The sequence below is a fragment of the Podarcis tiliguerta genome, assembly GCF_965153285.1.
Source record: "Podarcis tiliguerta genome assembly, chromosome: 2".
Lineage (NCBI taxonomy): Eukaryota > Metazoa > Chordata > Lepidosauria > Squamata > Lacertidae > Podarcis > Podarcis tiliguerta.
The window spans coordinates 10,633,662-10,650,629 of NC_139535.1; the positions used below are offsets into that span (position 1 = coordinate 10,633,662).

The 16,968-nt window shown below is 44.9% G+C and overlaps 1 protein-coding gene across 3 annotated transcripts; it reads right to left on the reverse strand.

The window, feature by feature from the left end:
• Nucleotides 1-619: 619 nt before the first annotated feature.
• On the reverse strand, nt 620-15,391 carry LOC310670496 (E3 ubiquitin-protein ligase TRIM11-like). 3 transcript variants are annotated; one of them, XR_014507585.1, is made up of 9 exons: nt 12,938-13,519; nt 12,422-12,517; nt 11,590-11,840; nt 10,151-10,269; nt 7,940-7,972; nt 7,027-7,158; nt 4,236-5,644; nt 3,486-4,013; nt 620-731 (listed from the first exon to the last, which is right to left on the reverse strand). XR_014507585.1 is itself a non-coding variant. In XM_083425943.1 (8 exons), exons 1-8 carry the CDS (start codon nt 15,296-15,298, stop codon nt 5,127-5,129), a joined length of 1,554 nt encoding a protein of 517 aa, XP_083282069.1. In that variant the 5' UTR covers nt 15,299-15,391; the 3' UTR covers nt 4,473-5,126. The 3 variants fall into 3 exon arrangements, 2 of the variants coding, with proteins under 2 accessions (XP_083282069.1, XP_083282068.1); XM_083425943.1 differs by lacking the exons at nt 620-731; nt 3,486-4,013; nt 12,938-13,519 and adding exons at nt 11,078-11,100; nt 14,897-15,391 and having other exon boundaries at nt 4,473-5,644; nt 11,610-11,840; XM_083425942.1 differs by lacking the exons at nt 620-731; nt 3,486-4,013 and adding an exon at nt 11,078-11,100 and having other exon boundaries at nt 4,473-5,644; nt 11,610-11,840; nt 12,938-13,514.
• Between the last annotated feature and the right edge of the window lie 1,577 nt (nt 15,392-16,968).

The window sequence follows — 16,968 nt, forward strand, 5'->3', positions numbered from 1 at the left end:
TAATACTAGTTCACATGGGCAAGTCAAACCACAGAATGTATTGAAATCTGAACATCGTTATTCTTTCCTGTGTGGACTTTCTGATGTTCACAAAGACTAGTGTGCACCTTCCGTCATATTCAGAGCGCTCAAATGATTTCTCTCCTCCGTTTGTTCTCCTCTGTACAAGTTCCTCCACACCTTAAACATTTTACTCTTCTTATTTACATGAGGCTTTTGTCAAGGAAAGGGGACACGGGTGGTGCTGTGGTTTAAACCACAGAGCTAGGACTTGCCGATCAGAAGGTCGGCGGTTCGAATCCCCGTGACGGGATGAGCTCCCGTTGCTCTGTCCCTGCTCCTGCCAACCTAGCAGTTCAAAAGCACGTCAAAGTGCAAGTAGATAAATAGGTACCGCTCCGGCGGGAAGGTAAACAGCGTTTCCGTGTGCTGCTCTGGTTAGTCATACTGGCCACATGACCCGGAAGCTGTACGCCGGCTCCCTCGACCAGTAAAGCGAGATGAGTGCCACAACCCCAGAGTTGGCCACGACTGGACCTAATGGTCAGGGGTCCCTTTACCTTTACCTTAGTCAAGGAAATGCAAGCATTTTTATTTTATAAAAAAGTTCCCTACTCCTAGGAGTTTACTTTTTTTTTTTTTTTACTGTGGGGGAGCAGATGAACAAGGGATGGTTGTGAACAAATGAAGTCACAAATATTTAAGCTGCATTGTTTCATATCCTCTCTATTCTGAATAGATTTTTGTCCCCTCTTGAGTGTCACAAATGGAAAGAGATATAGCTCAGTGTTGGGGGCTGGTTAGACACGGAGGAAGAGTGGGAGGAAACAGCTGGGGAAACCCCAAGGGAAGAAGGCCCAGGGCCCAGGGAGTGGTGCTCAGAAGGAGAAGAGCTTAGTGAGCTGAGAGAGTTGGTGGCAGAAACAAGTCCAGAATCCGAGGCGGAATCTGAAGCAGGCGAGTGAGAGAAGGGAGGCCAAGAGGCAGATATGAGTCAGGCTAGGGAAGAAACAAGGGGGTCTCCCCCTCCTGCTGCAACAAGCTCCCCTCCCCTCTTGATTCCCAGAACCAGAAGAGGGCTGAAAGGGGCAGAGCATTGGCAGGCTGCATGCAGGTGTAGTCTCTGATTGCTTGAAGAGGAGGGGTCTTAAAATGGTTGTGGGGAGACAGGGACTTTCAGTCTCGGCAACTGATTCATGGGGCCAGATCCATTGGGGATGAGATGCTGAACTCATTAGGCCTGGCACCCAGCCATGTCTGGGAATATCGTGTTTTTGCTAATAAAAAGTTCACTCCAACTTTTAACGGTGTGATTTACTGTCCGTTGGTTCTTTGGCAGTCTGTGGATGAGAGCATCTGCTCTGCACCTGGTTCAATTCCTGGTGGGGGCTGGAGAAAAGGCTCCTGTCCAAAACCCTGGAAAGCTGCTGCCAGCCAGTGTGGGCAATACTAAGCCAAATGGACCAAAGGTATGATTCACAAGAAGGCAGCTTCGTGTGTTCCATTCAATCACATGGGAAGCATCTCCTGTGAGCTAAAGGGAGCCCTGCTGCTTCTTTGCTCTGCTCCTTGTTTTCCCCTAATCACTCTTCTTAAGCAGCAGGGTGCGCACACACTGGAGCAAAGGAGCCTGCATCATGGTGGCAAAGCACACACTTCACACGCCTAAGGTTCCCCATTCCATCCCTGGCATCTCTAGGTAGGGCTGGCAAGGTCCCCCGTCTGAAATCATGAGAGCTGCTGCTGGTCTGTGTAGACAATACTGAGCTAGATGGACTCAGCAGCTTCTGAAGTTCCTACTGTATATCTGGATTACAATGCCTGTTAACTGCAGAAAGCTTGGCCAATGGTCAGCGATGATGACAACTGTAGTTCAACAGCATCTAGAAAGCACCACATAATCTGATGTATGTCCAGAAACACAAGGTTTGAAGCTGCCCCAAACCCCAGGCCATCTGCAGCTGTAACACATCCAAGATTTCGTGGTATAGGTCAATGCTGAATGGGCTAGGTTGTCAATTTGCCTCTGAGGTAGCAAAGGAGGCACAATATAATGAAATATTTAGAAATTTCAGCTAATTTTACACCCCCCCCCACTTTTTATAACAGAAAGGGGATTTGGGCGTTGCTTATTTCAGTGTACAGTGGTACCTCGAGTTACATACGCTTCAGGTTACATACGCTTCAGGTTACAGACTCCGCTAACCCAGAAACAGTGCTTCAGGTTAAGAACATTGCTTCAGGATGAGAACAGAAATTGTGCTCCGGCGGCGCAGCGGCAGCAGCAGGCCCCAATAGCTAAAGTGGTGCTTCAGGTTAAGAACAGTTTCAGGTTAAGTAAGGACCTCCGGAATGAATTAAGTACTTAACTCGAGGTACCACTGTATTAGTATGTTATTTCTCTTCAAGGCCTCCTCTTTTAATCTCCACACCTGCCTAACTTTTACAGTATCTCTGTGCGTCTGGCTGACAGGGAGAGTCTGGTTTGCAGATCTACATGGATTACTGGGAATGAAGATGACATGTTTAGGATGTATATATATTGCAGAGGGAGGGATATGGGGCTAGATGGATATGGGGTTGGTGACTGGGCAAAACTGAGAGGAGTCGGGGTGGCTCCTCTGAATTTAATTAAGCTCTGCCACCTTTCCGACTCATCATTCCAGCACTGGGTAGAAAAGTGAAGCTCACGGAGCATCATATTTGAATGTGATGACAAAAGAGTTTCAGCTACAAGTGTCGTGAGGACCAAACAAGGACTGATGACCTCAGAACTGGGCTAAAGATAGTGGTTGCATACAAGGAAACACTTTCTGCCCCAATCTTGATTTCACTTCCTGCTTAGTCATGAGAATGACCCTTTAGTGTATAAATACTGAAAGACCAGCATTCCAGACATTCAGCATGAATTCTGCCACATGAAAACGCAAAGGATGTCACTGTAGCTAATTTTAATTTTCGTGATGATAGCTAAAACATGCTTTGTATCTATTAAAATAGTCATCATGAGCAGAATAAATCTTGATTTTATTTTTTTTGACCATCGTATCTGCCCTGCCCAATAAACACACACACAGCATTTTGTACAGAGATCTTACTGTTTATCGTTTTGCATGCAAGAACCTCCCAATTAATAATAAACACTGGGCAGTTCACATATTAAAATCAATAAAATATAAATACAATTAACTGATCAGTAGATCAATGATTCTGGTTTGGAGAGAATCTCCAACAGGGCCTGTGAAGCAGATTTGGTCTTAAGCAATTCTGATGGCAGTTTTATCCCCACACAGGTTAAAAAAAGGGGGAGGGCCAGCGGCATAGCTAGCTGCTCGGGTGCTCGGGGGCATTGTGCGCGTCCTGCAGCCGGGGGCGGGGTGAGCCGCCCATGGGAGTGGGGTGCGCTGCATGAAGCCTCTCTGCCACCTCCCCCTCAGCTGAAGGGCAGGTGAGGGAGAGGCGGTAGGCAGACGCAAGGCCCGCACTGCCGTTTCAGACAGTGCGGAGCCTGCAGGCACTCTAGCCACAACGTCACTCCCAGGAGAGACTCGTGGCTTGGGCATGCTGCAGGCCCCGTGGTAAGCGCCAGCCCCCGCAATGTGGCGCCCAGTGCCAGCCGCGTTACATTACGTTTGTTGACTGAACTGTGAGTTCAGTCGTGAGCCCATTTTTTTTAAAAAAAATTTAAAACTAACATTTTTGTCACCCCCCTCAGGGATGACACCCAGGGCAGTCCGCCCCCTAAGAGTTGGAAAGAATCCCCTCCCCCAAGAAATATGCTTTTATTCATTTGAATGATGAGGTCCACAGAAATCTTTTCTACCATTGCTCCCAATTAGCCTGTACTCTGGAAAATGAAGTGCAAATACTATCAACAAACAACTAAAAATAACCAGCATAAAGTAAGCTCCATAAGAAGCAACACAAGATGAAATAACAACAAGAAAATCCACACTAAAATCCAGCAAGAAGGAACACAAAATAATTCTAAGAATTAGGATGTACAGTGGTATCTCGGGTTAAGTACTTAAGTTCCGGAGGTCCGTTCCTAACCTGAAACTGTTCTTAACCTGAAGGACCACTTTAGCTAATGGGGTCTCCCGCTGTGCTGCCGGAGCTCGATTTCTGTTCTCATCCTGAAGCAAAGTTCTTAACCTGAGGTACTATTTCTGGTTGAGCGGAGTCTGCAACCTGAAGCGTCTGTAACCTGAAGCATATGTAACCCGAGGTACCACTGTGGTATGTTTAAAAAGTCTAGGAGAACAAGGAAGTTCACCTGGGGGCAAAACGTTCTTCTTTGGGGAGCACCCCATAACTCGGAGGGAGGCGTTTACCAAAGAGGTCTCAATGTGAATTGTAGGGAGTGTGGTTCCTTCAAGAAACTGCTTGACTGCAGTTCCCATCATGCTGCAGCCTGACCCCTGGCCAAGCTGGCCTTGGGCTGATGAGAGCAGGAGGCCAGAGACATCAGACATTTGTAAACTTCTTATTTTGCACAATCAAGCAATGTATAAATTTAACAAAAAGTAATAACAAACTGACTACTCATGATAAAGAGAACCTAGTTTACTGGCAAACATTAAGGCAGCAATCCTATGTGCAATTAGCTAGGAAGAAGTTATGCTGAATTCAAGGAAATGTACCTCTGTTAAGTGTGGACAGGAGAAACTGTGTTCACCAAATGGGCTGAGGACGGGGCCTTGTCTCTATTTCCCTCCTGTCTGAGGTCTACAAAGCAATGAGCAATCACTGCTAACGCCGGAGGAGGGATTATTTTGTAGTGATCAACTCCTGTAGTCTAATAATGTCCGCATCTAAATTGCTGGCGGGGGTCTTGTGGGCAGGTGGAGAGGCAAAAATTGAACCCAGGGCTGACAGTGATGGAAGCTGAACCCCTTTAAAAAATAGATTCCAGGGGACTGTTAAGTGTAAATGGCCTCCTTAAGAACTAAATGATAGTGGGGAATTCTGGGGAAGGGAATGAAAAAGCAAAACCCGTTTTTGCTATTTCTACCAATTGTGACTGGAGTGAACCCTCCCCCAACTGCTAATAAGTGTTTGCTTTATAGAGCAACCATTCCGGTCTGGAAAGAAACTCTGCCTGAGTGTGTGACGCAGTTGTCTCCTCAGGCAATTTTGAGGTGGGTTTTCTCTCCCCACAGGTAGAAGAAAGGGAGGAGGGTCTCTCCAGAGAACGAGGCTCCTGAGAACGTGTAGAGTTCGGCTCCTGAATCAGCATTGAGAAAAGTCACTTCCCCTGCTTCATAATTCAGAAACACATGGATCCTCTTGAGCTCCCCTCTCAGGAAGAGAAAAGGGACACCAGGGGGGTCGAAGGCCTTGTACTCTCCTCCCCATCTCCCCACAGCCCAGATCCCTTCCTCGGAACTTAAGTGAAAGGAGCCCTTTCTCCTCAAGGACTTCCTGGTGACCCCCACTGCCCATTCTCCCTCTCTCTCTACAATGACCTCCCAAAAATGTCTGCCTGCTGCAAATCCCTCCCTTCCCAGCACGGAAATCACTGTGTCGAATCTCTCGGGATTGTCGGGCAGGTCTTGACGCGGGGCTCCCAACCTCACGCTTTTGCGATCCTCGGAGAGGGCAAGAATACGATTAGCCGTGTCTGGATCCAGAGTGACATTTGCTGTTTTGAGGGAAGGTGAGGAAAAGGGAAGAGAGGCAGAATGAGCTGAGACAGAGATGGACATCCTAATAATAATAATAATAATAATAATAATAATAATAATAATAATAATAATAATTTATTTATATCCCGCCCTCCCCAGCCAAAGCCGGGCTCGGAGCGGCTAACAACAGTAAAAATAACAGTTTACATTAAATCACAATCAATTAATTGAAATACATTCTAAAATCAATTCATTCTAAAAACAATTCAGAATCAATTAATGGCTACAGTTCTATGAGGATTACCGAAAGAGGGGGTCAGGCTGTGCCCTGGCCAAAGGCCTGGTGGAACAGCTCTGTCTTGCAGGCCCTGCGGAAATATGTCAAGTCCCGCAGGGCCCTGGTCTCTTGTGACAGAGCGTACCACCAGATCGGAGCCACGGTCGAAAAAGCCCTGGCTCTAGTTGAGGCCAGCCTAACTTCTCTGTGCCTGGGACCTTCAAGATGTTTTTATTTGAAGACCGTCAGGTCCTCCATGGGGCCAGGAGAGGCGGTACCATAGGTACGAGGGTCCTAGGCCGTATAGGGCTTTAAAGGTTAAAACCAGCACCTTAAACCTGATCCTGTACTCCACCGGGAGCCAGTGCAGCTGGTATAGCACCGGGTGAATGTGATCCCACAGCGAGGACCCCGTAAGGAGTTTCGCCACGGCATTCTGCACACGCTGGAGTTTCTGGGTCAGTCTCAAGGGCAGCCCCACGTAGAGCGAGTTACAATAATCCAGTCTGGAGGTGACCGTCGCGTGGGTCACAGTGGCTAGGTCACGACGAGAAAGGTAAGGAGTCTACTGCTTAGCTTGGTGGAGATGAAAAAATGCCGCCTTTGCTATAGCTGCAATCTGCACCTCCATGGAAAGGGATGTGTCGAAGATTACACCCAAACCCTTAACGGACGGTGCTGGCACTAATTGGGCCCCCGCAAGAGATGGGAGTTGCCCCCCAAATCCCATATCGTCCTGACCCAGCCAAAGGACCTCTGTCTGATCCGAGACAGATGCCAGGAACCAGTTTCCCTCTCAAATCTATAAGACTTAAGCAAATATGAGGTGGGTTTTATTTCTCCGGGAGGGGGGGCTGTCACACCAAAGAATGAAAATGCACAGATCAGCATTAAATAAAAACACCTTCCCTCCATAATTCAGAGTCACTCAGATCCAGTTGGGCTTCCCATTCAGGGACAGCAGAGGACCACCAGGCAGGTTGGAGGTCCTGTACTCACCTCCTGACTTCCATACAGCCCGGATCCCTCCCTCAGGACTTGAGTCCTTTCCCCTCACAGACTTCCTGATGATCCCCACAGCCTATCCTTCCCCAAAATGTGTGGCTCCTGTGAATCCCTTACATTTCAGCGCAGAATGGAGAAGGTTGAGTCTCTCAGGATTGTTCAACAGGTCTTGACTTCTGTGTCCGCATTTCACATGTTTACGATCCTCGGAGGGATGAGCTGCTGCTTTCTGACCCATAGTGATGTTTGCTGTTGAAGGGCAGGGGAGAGATGAAGAAAAAGAGAAGAGAGGAAGAATCAGCTGCTGTCGTGATCCAAGAAACACCCCAGGAAGCACATTCCCTCTCAAATCAACAGGATTTCATGGCACTGCATTTAGGATTGGGGGAGCCATCTTTTGCTTCCTGACTTTGCTCACAATAAAATTTTGGATTTCTGTGAGGGGGCAAGCAGGTAAGCAGCGAACAGCCATAAAATCTTTATTTCCTCACTATGGTTAGAGGAGGGGACAGTATCAGTTTAGACCCATCAGTTACTTCTGGCTCAACTGGAGACAGAATTAGGGGTATCAATGTGGATCAATAATTATGAAAACAATAGTGAATTTTGACTTCATAATTTGCAACTGAGCTTTCTACACGGTGACTTTTCTGTGTAAGAAATGTAGTGGTGTTTTGAACCTTATTGCACTTTGAATCTTATTACAGGATTAATGCTATATCTGTCAGGGCACTCCTTTTATTCTGTGCATTTTTTGTTTAATTAATTAATTTATTTCACAAAAAATTATGTACCACTTTAAAATACCTCAAACTGGTTTACAAAAAAGATAAAATAAAATTATCGCTAAAAAAGATTTCAACAGTAATTTAAAACATACAAAAAGTAAAAACTACAGTTGTACATATGAATAATCTAAACATTGCTATAGTGCTACAAAGCTATTGATGGATCTAAAGTCTGCAGGACAGGCTGTTTAAGCCCCATGAAATACCAGTCCCCAGCCTCTCCTGTGAATTTGGTATTTTACCTTTCCAAAGCTGCTGTCTGAGTAACTGGGCATCTGAAGAAGCAAAAAGATACGAAGCTTTAGCACGACAGTGTTGTACCTCAAATAAACCTTGTTACTAAAATATCATTTCATAACCATAGCATCTATTCTGTCTTTAATACTAAGTAGTAAAGCAAACAATTTAAAAAAAGAAAAACATATGAAAAATAGAATAAAAAATTAAGCTATCAAAATCAGAAAAGGTGAACCTGCAAGTCTAGAGGGGAAAAAACATGTGAGGGACTATATTAAAAAACAATTTAAAATCCTTCAGCATCCATCACTGAAGTTTGTTCCTGAATTAGTTGACTATTGTGGAGGACTGAAGGATCATCAGAACAATGCCAATCTTTTAAAAGGGCACAGAGGACAACTGGATGCAGATTAACATCTGCTCCTATGAAACTGGTGAAAAAATAGCTGAAGTTGGAATGGTTAGACATCTGTATTCTTGGGGTTTATCCCTGTTTTACGGGAATTGTTAAACACAGTGATATATCAAATCTGCGGAGGAAAAATTAGCAGAGCTCTCATGCAACTAGAGGTCATGCCTTACCAAACCTTTGAAATTATTTCAGGCTGTTAACAAACATTTAGGCAGAGGCTGTTATTATTCATGCCCTGACCCTCCGATCTTGCAAGATTTTGGGAACTCTTGAGGTATTATTTTTTAAAAATATTTTTATTAAATTTTCTGTTTTACAATTTCAGATAAACATTTTACATACTTAAGATATCAAGGAATTCCCTTCTTCTACTTCCATGGTTCAATTTACATATATCCCTGCATATTTTACAAAAACTATACCAATCAGTTTTCCATTATTACATCCATCAAAACTTATTTACACTGTTGAATTTATCTTAATGCTGACAGAGTTTTCAGCTGTACACATTTATTTCCCATATATTCAATAAACGTTTCCCAATCTTCTCTAAACGTACGTTCTTCTTGTTCTCTTATTCTATATGTTAAGCCTGCAAGTTGTGCATATTCTGTCAACTTAAGTCGCCAATCTTATTTAGTTGAACTCTTGAGGTATGAAGATGGTTGCCTCCCTACATTTGGCAGCTGCAGGTGGAAATCTAAGGAGGAGATGGCTCAGGATGTTACTCCACTGCTGGGAGACAACAAGGCTAAGTCAGCAGTAGAGGAACTGGGTGATTGTTGATGCCCTTTTCAATGCCCTTCCAGATGGTAAAACCCAAGCAGAGTTTGAGAACCTCCAAAAGGACCTCTCCAGATTGTGTTGATGGGCAAAAAAATGAAAGGAAGTTACTGTATAATTGTAAACCAATGAACAGCAGAGTAGAAAATCCTGGCTTTACTATAGACCCTGGTGCCTTTATTTGTGGTGGCCAAGATACAGTACAGTCATACCTCGGGATAAATGTGCTTCAGAATAAGTATTTTTGGGTTGCGCTCCGCAGTGACCTGGAAGTAACAAAGAGTGTTACTTCCGGGTTTTGCCACTTGCGCAGACGGTCAAAATGACGTCACGTGCATGCGCGGAAGTGGCAAAATGTGACCCACACAGTTGTGTCTTACATTCTCTTCAGGATGCGAACCGGGCTCCGGAATGGATCCCGTTCGCATCCCGAGGTATCACTATACAGTCATACCTTGGATCCCAAACACCCTGGTACTTGGACGTTTTGGCTCCCAAACACTGCAAACCCAGAAGTAAGTGTGTTTGTGAACATTCTTTGGAACCTGAACGTCTGATGGGGCTTCTGCGGCTTATGATTGACTGCAGGAGTTTCCTGCGCTTTGGTTTCCAAATGTTTTGGAAGTTGAATGGATTCCATTCAACTCCCGAGGCACCACTATATATCTCCCACCAGCACCCCTGTGCCCCATGAGTGACAATTACTATTATTATTTATTAAATTTGTATACCGCAGTATACCCTTAGGTCTCAGAGCTGTTCAGAAGATAAAAACACAGTATAAAAACACAAAAACAAGACAAAAACAAAAACAACCCAATAACCCCAACACATTTCAAAAGGGCATTGGATGTCAATCAGCCAATGTATATGGGGCATTCTGGGGGAAGCTAGTGGCAGCAATGCCACTAAGAAGGAAGAGATGATTGTGCTACTCTGTCTGTGGCCAAAACAGAATACAATGAGAGCTATGGACTAATATAATGCCCGGGGTAAAATCATCACAGCCATTCTTCTATACCTTTGAATTGCTTCACGACACCCTCCAGAAGAGGATTCATGTCACAAAATTCCAAGATCCCCCTCTTCAGCTCTTGAGGGAAAGCAGCTGAATTCTCCAATCTCTCTCTTTGCTCATACCTGGTAAAGAAAAACAACGGGGCACAGAGTAGAGGAGGTTTTGCACATCTCACCATTCCAGTGTGTGATGGGATCCTTGACAAGAGTGTCAGCCGTGCCAGTCGTGCCAGCCCTAAAATCCACAAGAGCGTCTAGGATTTCATCAGATTCCCTAAATCTCTATGGCTGAAACATCTCCCCAATGTTTAAATGCTATCAGCTAGTAAATAGGTAAAGGTAAAGGGACCCCTGACCATTAGGTCCACTCGTGACCGACTCTGGGGTTGCGGCGCTCATCTTGCTTTATTGGCCAAGGGAGCCAGCGTACAGCTTCCAGGTGATGTGGCCAGCATGACTAAGCCACTTCTGGCGAACCAGAGCAGCCCACGGAAACACCGTTTACCTTCCTCCCGGAGCAGTACCTATTTATCTACTTGCACTTTGACGTGTTTTGAACTGCTAGGTTGGCAGGAGCAGGGACCGAGCAATGGGAGCTCACCCCGTTGCGGGGATTCGAACTGCCAACCTTCTAATTGGCAAGTTCTAGGCTCTGTGGTTTAACCCATAGCGCCACCCGTGTCCCCAGCTAGTAGATACCTACATTAAAAACCTGCCAGGCACAACTTGCACCCAAACTCTCAACAAGGATGAAATGTCTCAATGCTTTTTCTTTCCCACCCTTAGAGGGGCACAATTTCAACACTGTATGGTGTGGCATCCCACAGTCTCTCCCCCAGGAGCCCCTCAAAGACCAGTTTCCATCTACTTTCCTCTTGGGACCTTCCTTTCCACACAGTGATGCTAATGAAAATGAGCAGGATCCACTTACCTCTGCAAAGTCCTTCGCACGTCCTAGAAGGGAAAAGAGAATGGAATTCACTGTCTACCACAGGCCGCTGTACGAAGACCCTCTTCATATCCTGGAATGGATGCCCTCTGGCCCATTCTATCAATTTTATTTTTCCAATTTCCAAGTTCCGAAATTCAAGCCCTGCTCTGTGTCCCATCGGACGACAGTCCATGCTGCCCAACTTCTCTATCCCTCTCTCTGGCTACCTTAGAGCTAAAGAAAAATAAAGTTAAGGAGAAGTCTCTCTCTCTCTCTGATCTAAATTCACACCCAAAATTTTCTGATTTATCCTTTCCTCTCAGTTCTGTACTGGCATTTGGGCCTATTTTAGTTCTCTAGTCTGCAGTAATGTGAGCAAACCATCCCAGTTCTCTTGGATGCTCCTGTACACAAGAGACTTGATTAGAGACACTATAAACTGAGCCCCTTTACGGATGAAGGAGGAAGATAAAGGTTTGCAGGGAACCTTGTCCTGATGTGGAGCTATTTACTGTTTCTGCCACAGTCTTACCTGCAGGAGTTGAATCACTGGCTTCTCACTTTTCTCCTTCATCTCCTTGATGATATTTTCAAGAGAGGAGAGTTTTCCGGAGAGTCTGGCCAGGTGCTCATCCCTTTTCCTTGCAATGTCCTTCTCCGCCTCTTCAATCTGATTCAGTAGTTGTTTTTCTTGCTCTTCCAGAAACTGGTGCAGTTGTCTGAACTTCTCCACTGCCTTCTGCCTCTCAGTTGCTGTTAATTTCTGCAAGAAGCAGATAGAAAGAGGAGGCAGAAATAAGAACTTGGTCAGCTTCTACAACATTAGGAGAGTTATGAGATTTCCATAGGAAGGGCATGTCTGACTGTTTCTAGGCATGAAATCAACATCCACCATAATCAGAGATAGAAAATGTTCAGCCAGTCCCCGTGGACACAAAGCGCTCTTTTCTTAGTTTAGACTGGCAACTTTCATTTCATAGAAATGGCAGAGGCTAACTAACATGTTTATTTTAAAGTCGCAGGGCTGCTGATTCCCTGCTTTATAAGGCATTTCTTCATGAAAATAATATAGAAAATGAATTATATTAGGGGAAATTGCTTTGCCAAAATAAGTATAGAACACACATGGAAATTCACACTAAAATACTGGTGAATTTTATTTAGGATGTTTTTTAAAAAACAACAACAACATGCAAACTGATGTGGAAATTGTGTAGAACTGAACTGAAGTTTGGAAAAATGAGAAATGGAGAGACGCTTAAATGGACAGATTTTCCAATCCCTCCTCAGCCATGACTTGGATCTTCAAGTACTTCTTCCCATCCTATGAATAGAGACACTTACAAGGAGCTCTTGGCTTTTCTCCTCCACGTCTGCTTGGTATGCCAGAATAGCTTCTCTCTCTTTCCTCAGATTCTTCAGGTGGCTACAGATCAAGCCCTAAAGGGAAAACAAAAACTCAGGTTTGAATGAGACAGCCAAAGCCACACACACACACACACACAGACACACACACACACACACACACACACAGAGACACACAGGAGTTGAATATCCTGCCTATTTCTAGTGGCCAGTGGTCCTGATATTAGCCTTTTTATGTAGCAATTGCTCTGACGTTCTAATCTTTGATATCTGATAACTAACTTCTAGTTTTTGAAATCTGCCCTGGCCTTTCTGGGCTTTTACCATCTTGGATCTGAATTGGGAGGTGGGGGAGGCAGTTGTCATGCAATTTACATAACAAACATCAGTCATGTAAATAGTATTCATGCAACTGGTGTTCAGAAGCATTATAGCCTCAATGAATCACAGTTATCCCCCCCCCAGCCCCAATCCAGATCCACCTTGATTTCCTACCTTGTACTCTTCAGAAGCCTCCTCCAAGGGGATCACTTTGTGCCCTTCATGCTCCCTGGATCTGTCACACACCACACAAATGGGGGTTTCGTCGTCTTTGCAGAAGAGCTTCAGAAGCTCCTTGTGTTTTTCGCAGACTCTCTCCTTCTCCCCGCGAAGACTGAGCTTCTTGGTTATTTCCACAAAGTTAGCCAGCTGCCGATTGGGGATGAGATTCTTTGGCCGGACTGTTTGTCTGCAGTGAGGGCAGGAAGCTCGTGTGGCTCCCCCTCCCCAGCACTGGATCAGGCAGGATCGGCAGAAATTGTGCCCGCACTCTGCGATGGTCACTGGATCCTTGAAATACTCCAGGCAGATGGAGCAAGTGGCTTCATCGCAGAGATCCTTCACGGGGCTCTCAGCAGCAGCCATGGCGGAGAGACGGAGTTTAGTTTCACTTTCTCAGTTTTCACTCACTGGGCGTTTCCTTCCTGGAAATCGCTCAGATTCTCAGTGCTCACATGACTTGTGTGTGCATGCAAGCAAGCTTACAACCCTATGCAGTTGCGTAAAAGTTTCCAGAGTATTGTTTCAATTATTATATTGTTTTTAATGCTCTTATATTGTTGCATACTACTGTGATAGGAATTTTATGGTCTTAGATATATGGCAACTACCAGGATGTTTTATGAGAGGGCAATGTGAGAATACTCTAAGAAATTAATAAAATTAACAAAGTCATTGACATCATGGAGCAACAGAGGCTGCTTCAAGAAAATCCATGTGCCCAAGGGAAGAGGTGTGTAGAAGAGGATGGCCGTAGTTTTTAATTTTTTCAATTAGCAACCATCCATATTTGAAAATGTAAACAAGTAAAAATGCCTTCTGGCGGTTCCCTCACTGCGAGAAGTGAGGTTACAGAGAAGCAGGCAGAAGGCCTTCTTGGGAGCAGCGCTCGCCCTGTGGAACACCCTCCCTTCAGATGTCAAGGAGGTAAAGAAATATCTGACTTTTAGAAGAAATCTTAAGGCAGCCCTGTTTAGGGAAGTTTTTAATGCTTGATGTTTTATCTTGTTTTGAGTGTTTTGTTGAGAGCCGCCCAGAGTGGATGGGGAAACCCAGCCAGATGAGTGGGGTACAAAATTATAAAATAATAATAATAATAATAATAATAATAATAATAATAATAGCTGGATTAAGGTAAATTCAACAGTATAAAGTAAAATGAGGTAATATAGAAAGGTTGTAATGGTATATGTCGTAATAATGGGTAAATTAAAAGAAACATGGAAGGAGAAGAAGGGAAGTCCATGGGAAGTCAATCATAATGGTGGATATGTAACTGAAAATTTCAATAAAAATTATCATAAAAAAGAAGAGGGTGGTTGTTGCTGTTGGTAAAAGTCAAATGCTCCTGATATTCTCTGTCATGAAGCTGAGGAAGACCTTGAAGTTGCATATTGCATCTAGGATATGGTCAGTAACTTCTGGTCCCTTAGGGGACTGAGTGGGGCAGACATCGTGAGTTTGCTCCTAGAGTGACAACAGTGGCCAGTCTAGATAGGAATCAAGGCATCAGTTTCTCCAGAGAAAGTCACTTTCTCTTATTGTGTGGGAGTACAAAAGTTTTATCCTAGTGGCACCTGAATAGGCGCACCTGAGCTTGGTGGTATTTTGCTTTGTGAACATAAGTATCTTCTGCCATAGAGCCACTATTCTCAAAGCCTGAGCCAGTCTTTCCACATAAGTAGTGCTCTTAAAAACAAAACACATTTTTAAAGGTTCCTTTTGAAGCAGAACAAAGTTTATGTTTTGTTATGGATAGCACAGAGATGGGGCCCAATTTTTTATTCTCATTTAGGCATTTAGGTCAGATTCGCAATTTATGTTCGCATTGCAGCTATGTTGAAAGCATATTTTGCACATGCACACATACAGATATGAAAGGATTGTGTTAGCAAGTGTCAAAAAAACTCCTACCTTGTATTCCTGGGCAGCCTCTTCCTTGATAACCACAGTATGTGATTTATGTTCTCGGCATCGCTCACAAACCAAACACACCAATTCTTCATCTTCTTTGCAGAACAGGTGGAGATTTTCTTTGTGCTTCTCACGTAGTTCCTTTCTCTGGAGTTTGATTCTTTCTACTACATTTGCCAGCTGCCAATTGGGGCAGAAATTCCTGTTCCGGATCTTGTCCATGCAGATGGGACACTTGCAGTCCCCCATGTCAATTTCATCCCGTACGTCACAGTGCTTGGTGATGCAGTCTAGGCAGAAGTTGTGGCCACAGTTCAAGGTCACGGGGTCTGTCAGGAGGTCCTTGCAGATGGGGCACAAGACTTCCTCTTCTATGTTCATGGATGGTGGTGCTGAGGCCATGACGGATCAAGAGTGTCTGGCTTTGTTGAGATGAGAGGCGGCTGCAGGATGGCAGTAGAATGTGAAGGGACTGGGGAATGAAAAAATGTCTGTAAGGTAAAAGCTATGCAGCATTAAGCATTTCCACATCCTTCCAGAGAAACTAACTCTGCATTTCACTTTCTTATGCAATGAAGCCTCCACAATTGGTCCCACTGCCTGAAACTCATCTATAAAACCAAAACCAAAAATCATTTTCCACACTCCTCCACCTAAAATCTCACCTTACCCATATGGGTCCACTAGAACACTCTGATCAGTGGAATTGACACTTTTACAGGTGCCACATAATACCCACACTGTGTATGTAAGAACTCAAATGTTTAGTGTGATGGCAGAGATACTTGTGGAACCTCCTGCATGTTGATAGGGGGAAGGCACCTTCACAGTACAGTGGTGCCCCGCAAGACGAATGCCTCGCAAGACGGAAAACCCGCTAGATGAAAGGGTTTTCCGTTTTGGAGGTGCTTCGCAAAACGAATTTCCTATGGGCTTGCTTCGCAAGACGAAAATGTCTTGCGAGTTGCTGCGATTTTTTTCCGTTCCCCACCCCCTTTTTCTAAGGCACTAAGCTGCTAATAGCCTTTTAGCAGCTAATCCGCTAATCCCTTAAGCCTTTAATAGCCGCTAATAGCCGCTAATAGCCGCTAAACCGCTAATAGCGCTAATCCGCTAATGGGGTTGCTTCGCAAGACGAAAAAACCGCTAGACGAAGAGACTCACGGAACGGATTTTTTCGTCTTGCGAGGCACCACTGTATTAGTTTCAGCACCAGTTGATGACATTCTTATTTAGACAAGCCTACCTAGCAGTTATAGGGACGCGGGTGGCGCTGTGCGTTAAACCACAGAGACTAGGACCTGCCAATAAGAAGGTCGGCGGTTTGAATTCCCACGACGGGGTGAGCTCCTGTTGCTCGGTCCCTGCTCCTGCCAACCTAGCAGTTCGAAAGCATGTCAAAGTGCAAGTAGATAAATAGGGAAGGTAAACGGCATTTCTGTGCGCTGCTCTGGTTCACCAGAAGCAGCTTAGTCATGCTGGCCACATGACCCGGAAGCTGTACGCCGGCTCCCTCGGCCAATAAAGCGAGATGAGCGCCGCAACCCCAGAGTTGGCCATGACTGGACCTAATGGTCAGGGGTCCCTTTACCTTTACCTATAGTAACCAATCCGTAACATGGCTCCTTACATCTTCCACTGATTTCAGTTTAGGTTCCCCCCCTGTAAAGGACAACAATTTCCTGTAAGTTACCCACTGTCTATTCTTATTCACTGTCTTGATTGTAATGGCCTCAATAGGAGATAGCCATATGTGTATTTTCCTTTCCAGCTAATTTTTATATGTCTCCTAAATTCTATACAGATTCTTCCTAAGAAGGTGATTCATAAAACTCTGGGTGGCTACCAACAGAATATTAAAATACAATTACCTATTAAACATTAAAAGCTTCCCAAAACAGGGCTGCCTTCAGGTGTCTTCTAAAAGTCTGGTAGTTGTTTTTCTCTTTGACATTTGGTGGGAGGGCGTTCCACGGGGCGGGTGCCACTACTGAGAAGGCTCTCTGCCTGGTTCCCTGTAACTTGGCTTCTCACAGCGAGGGAACTGCCAGAAGGCCCTCGGCACTGGACCT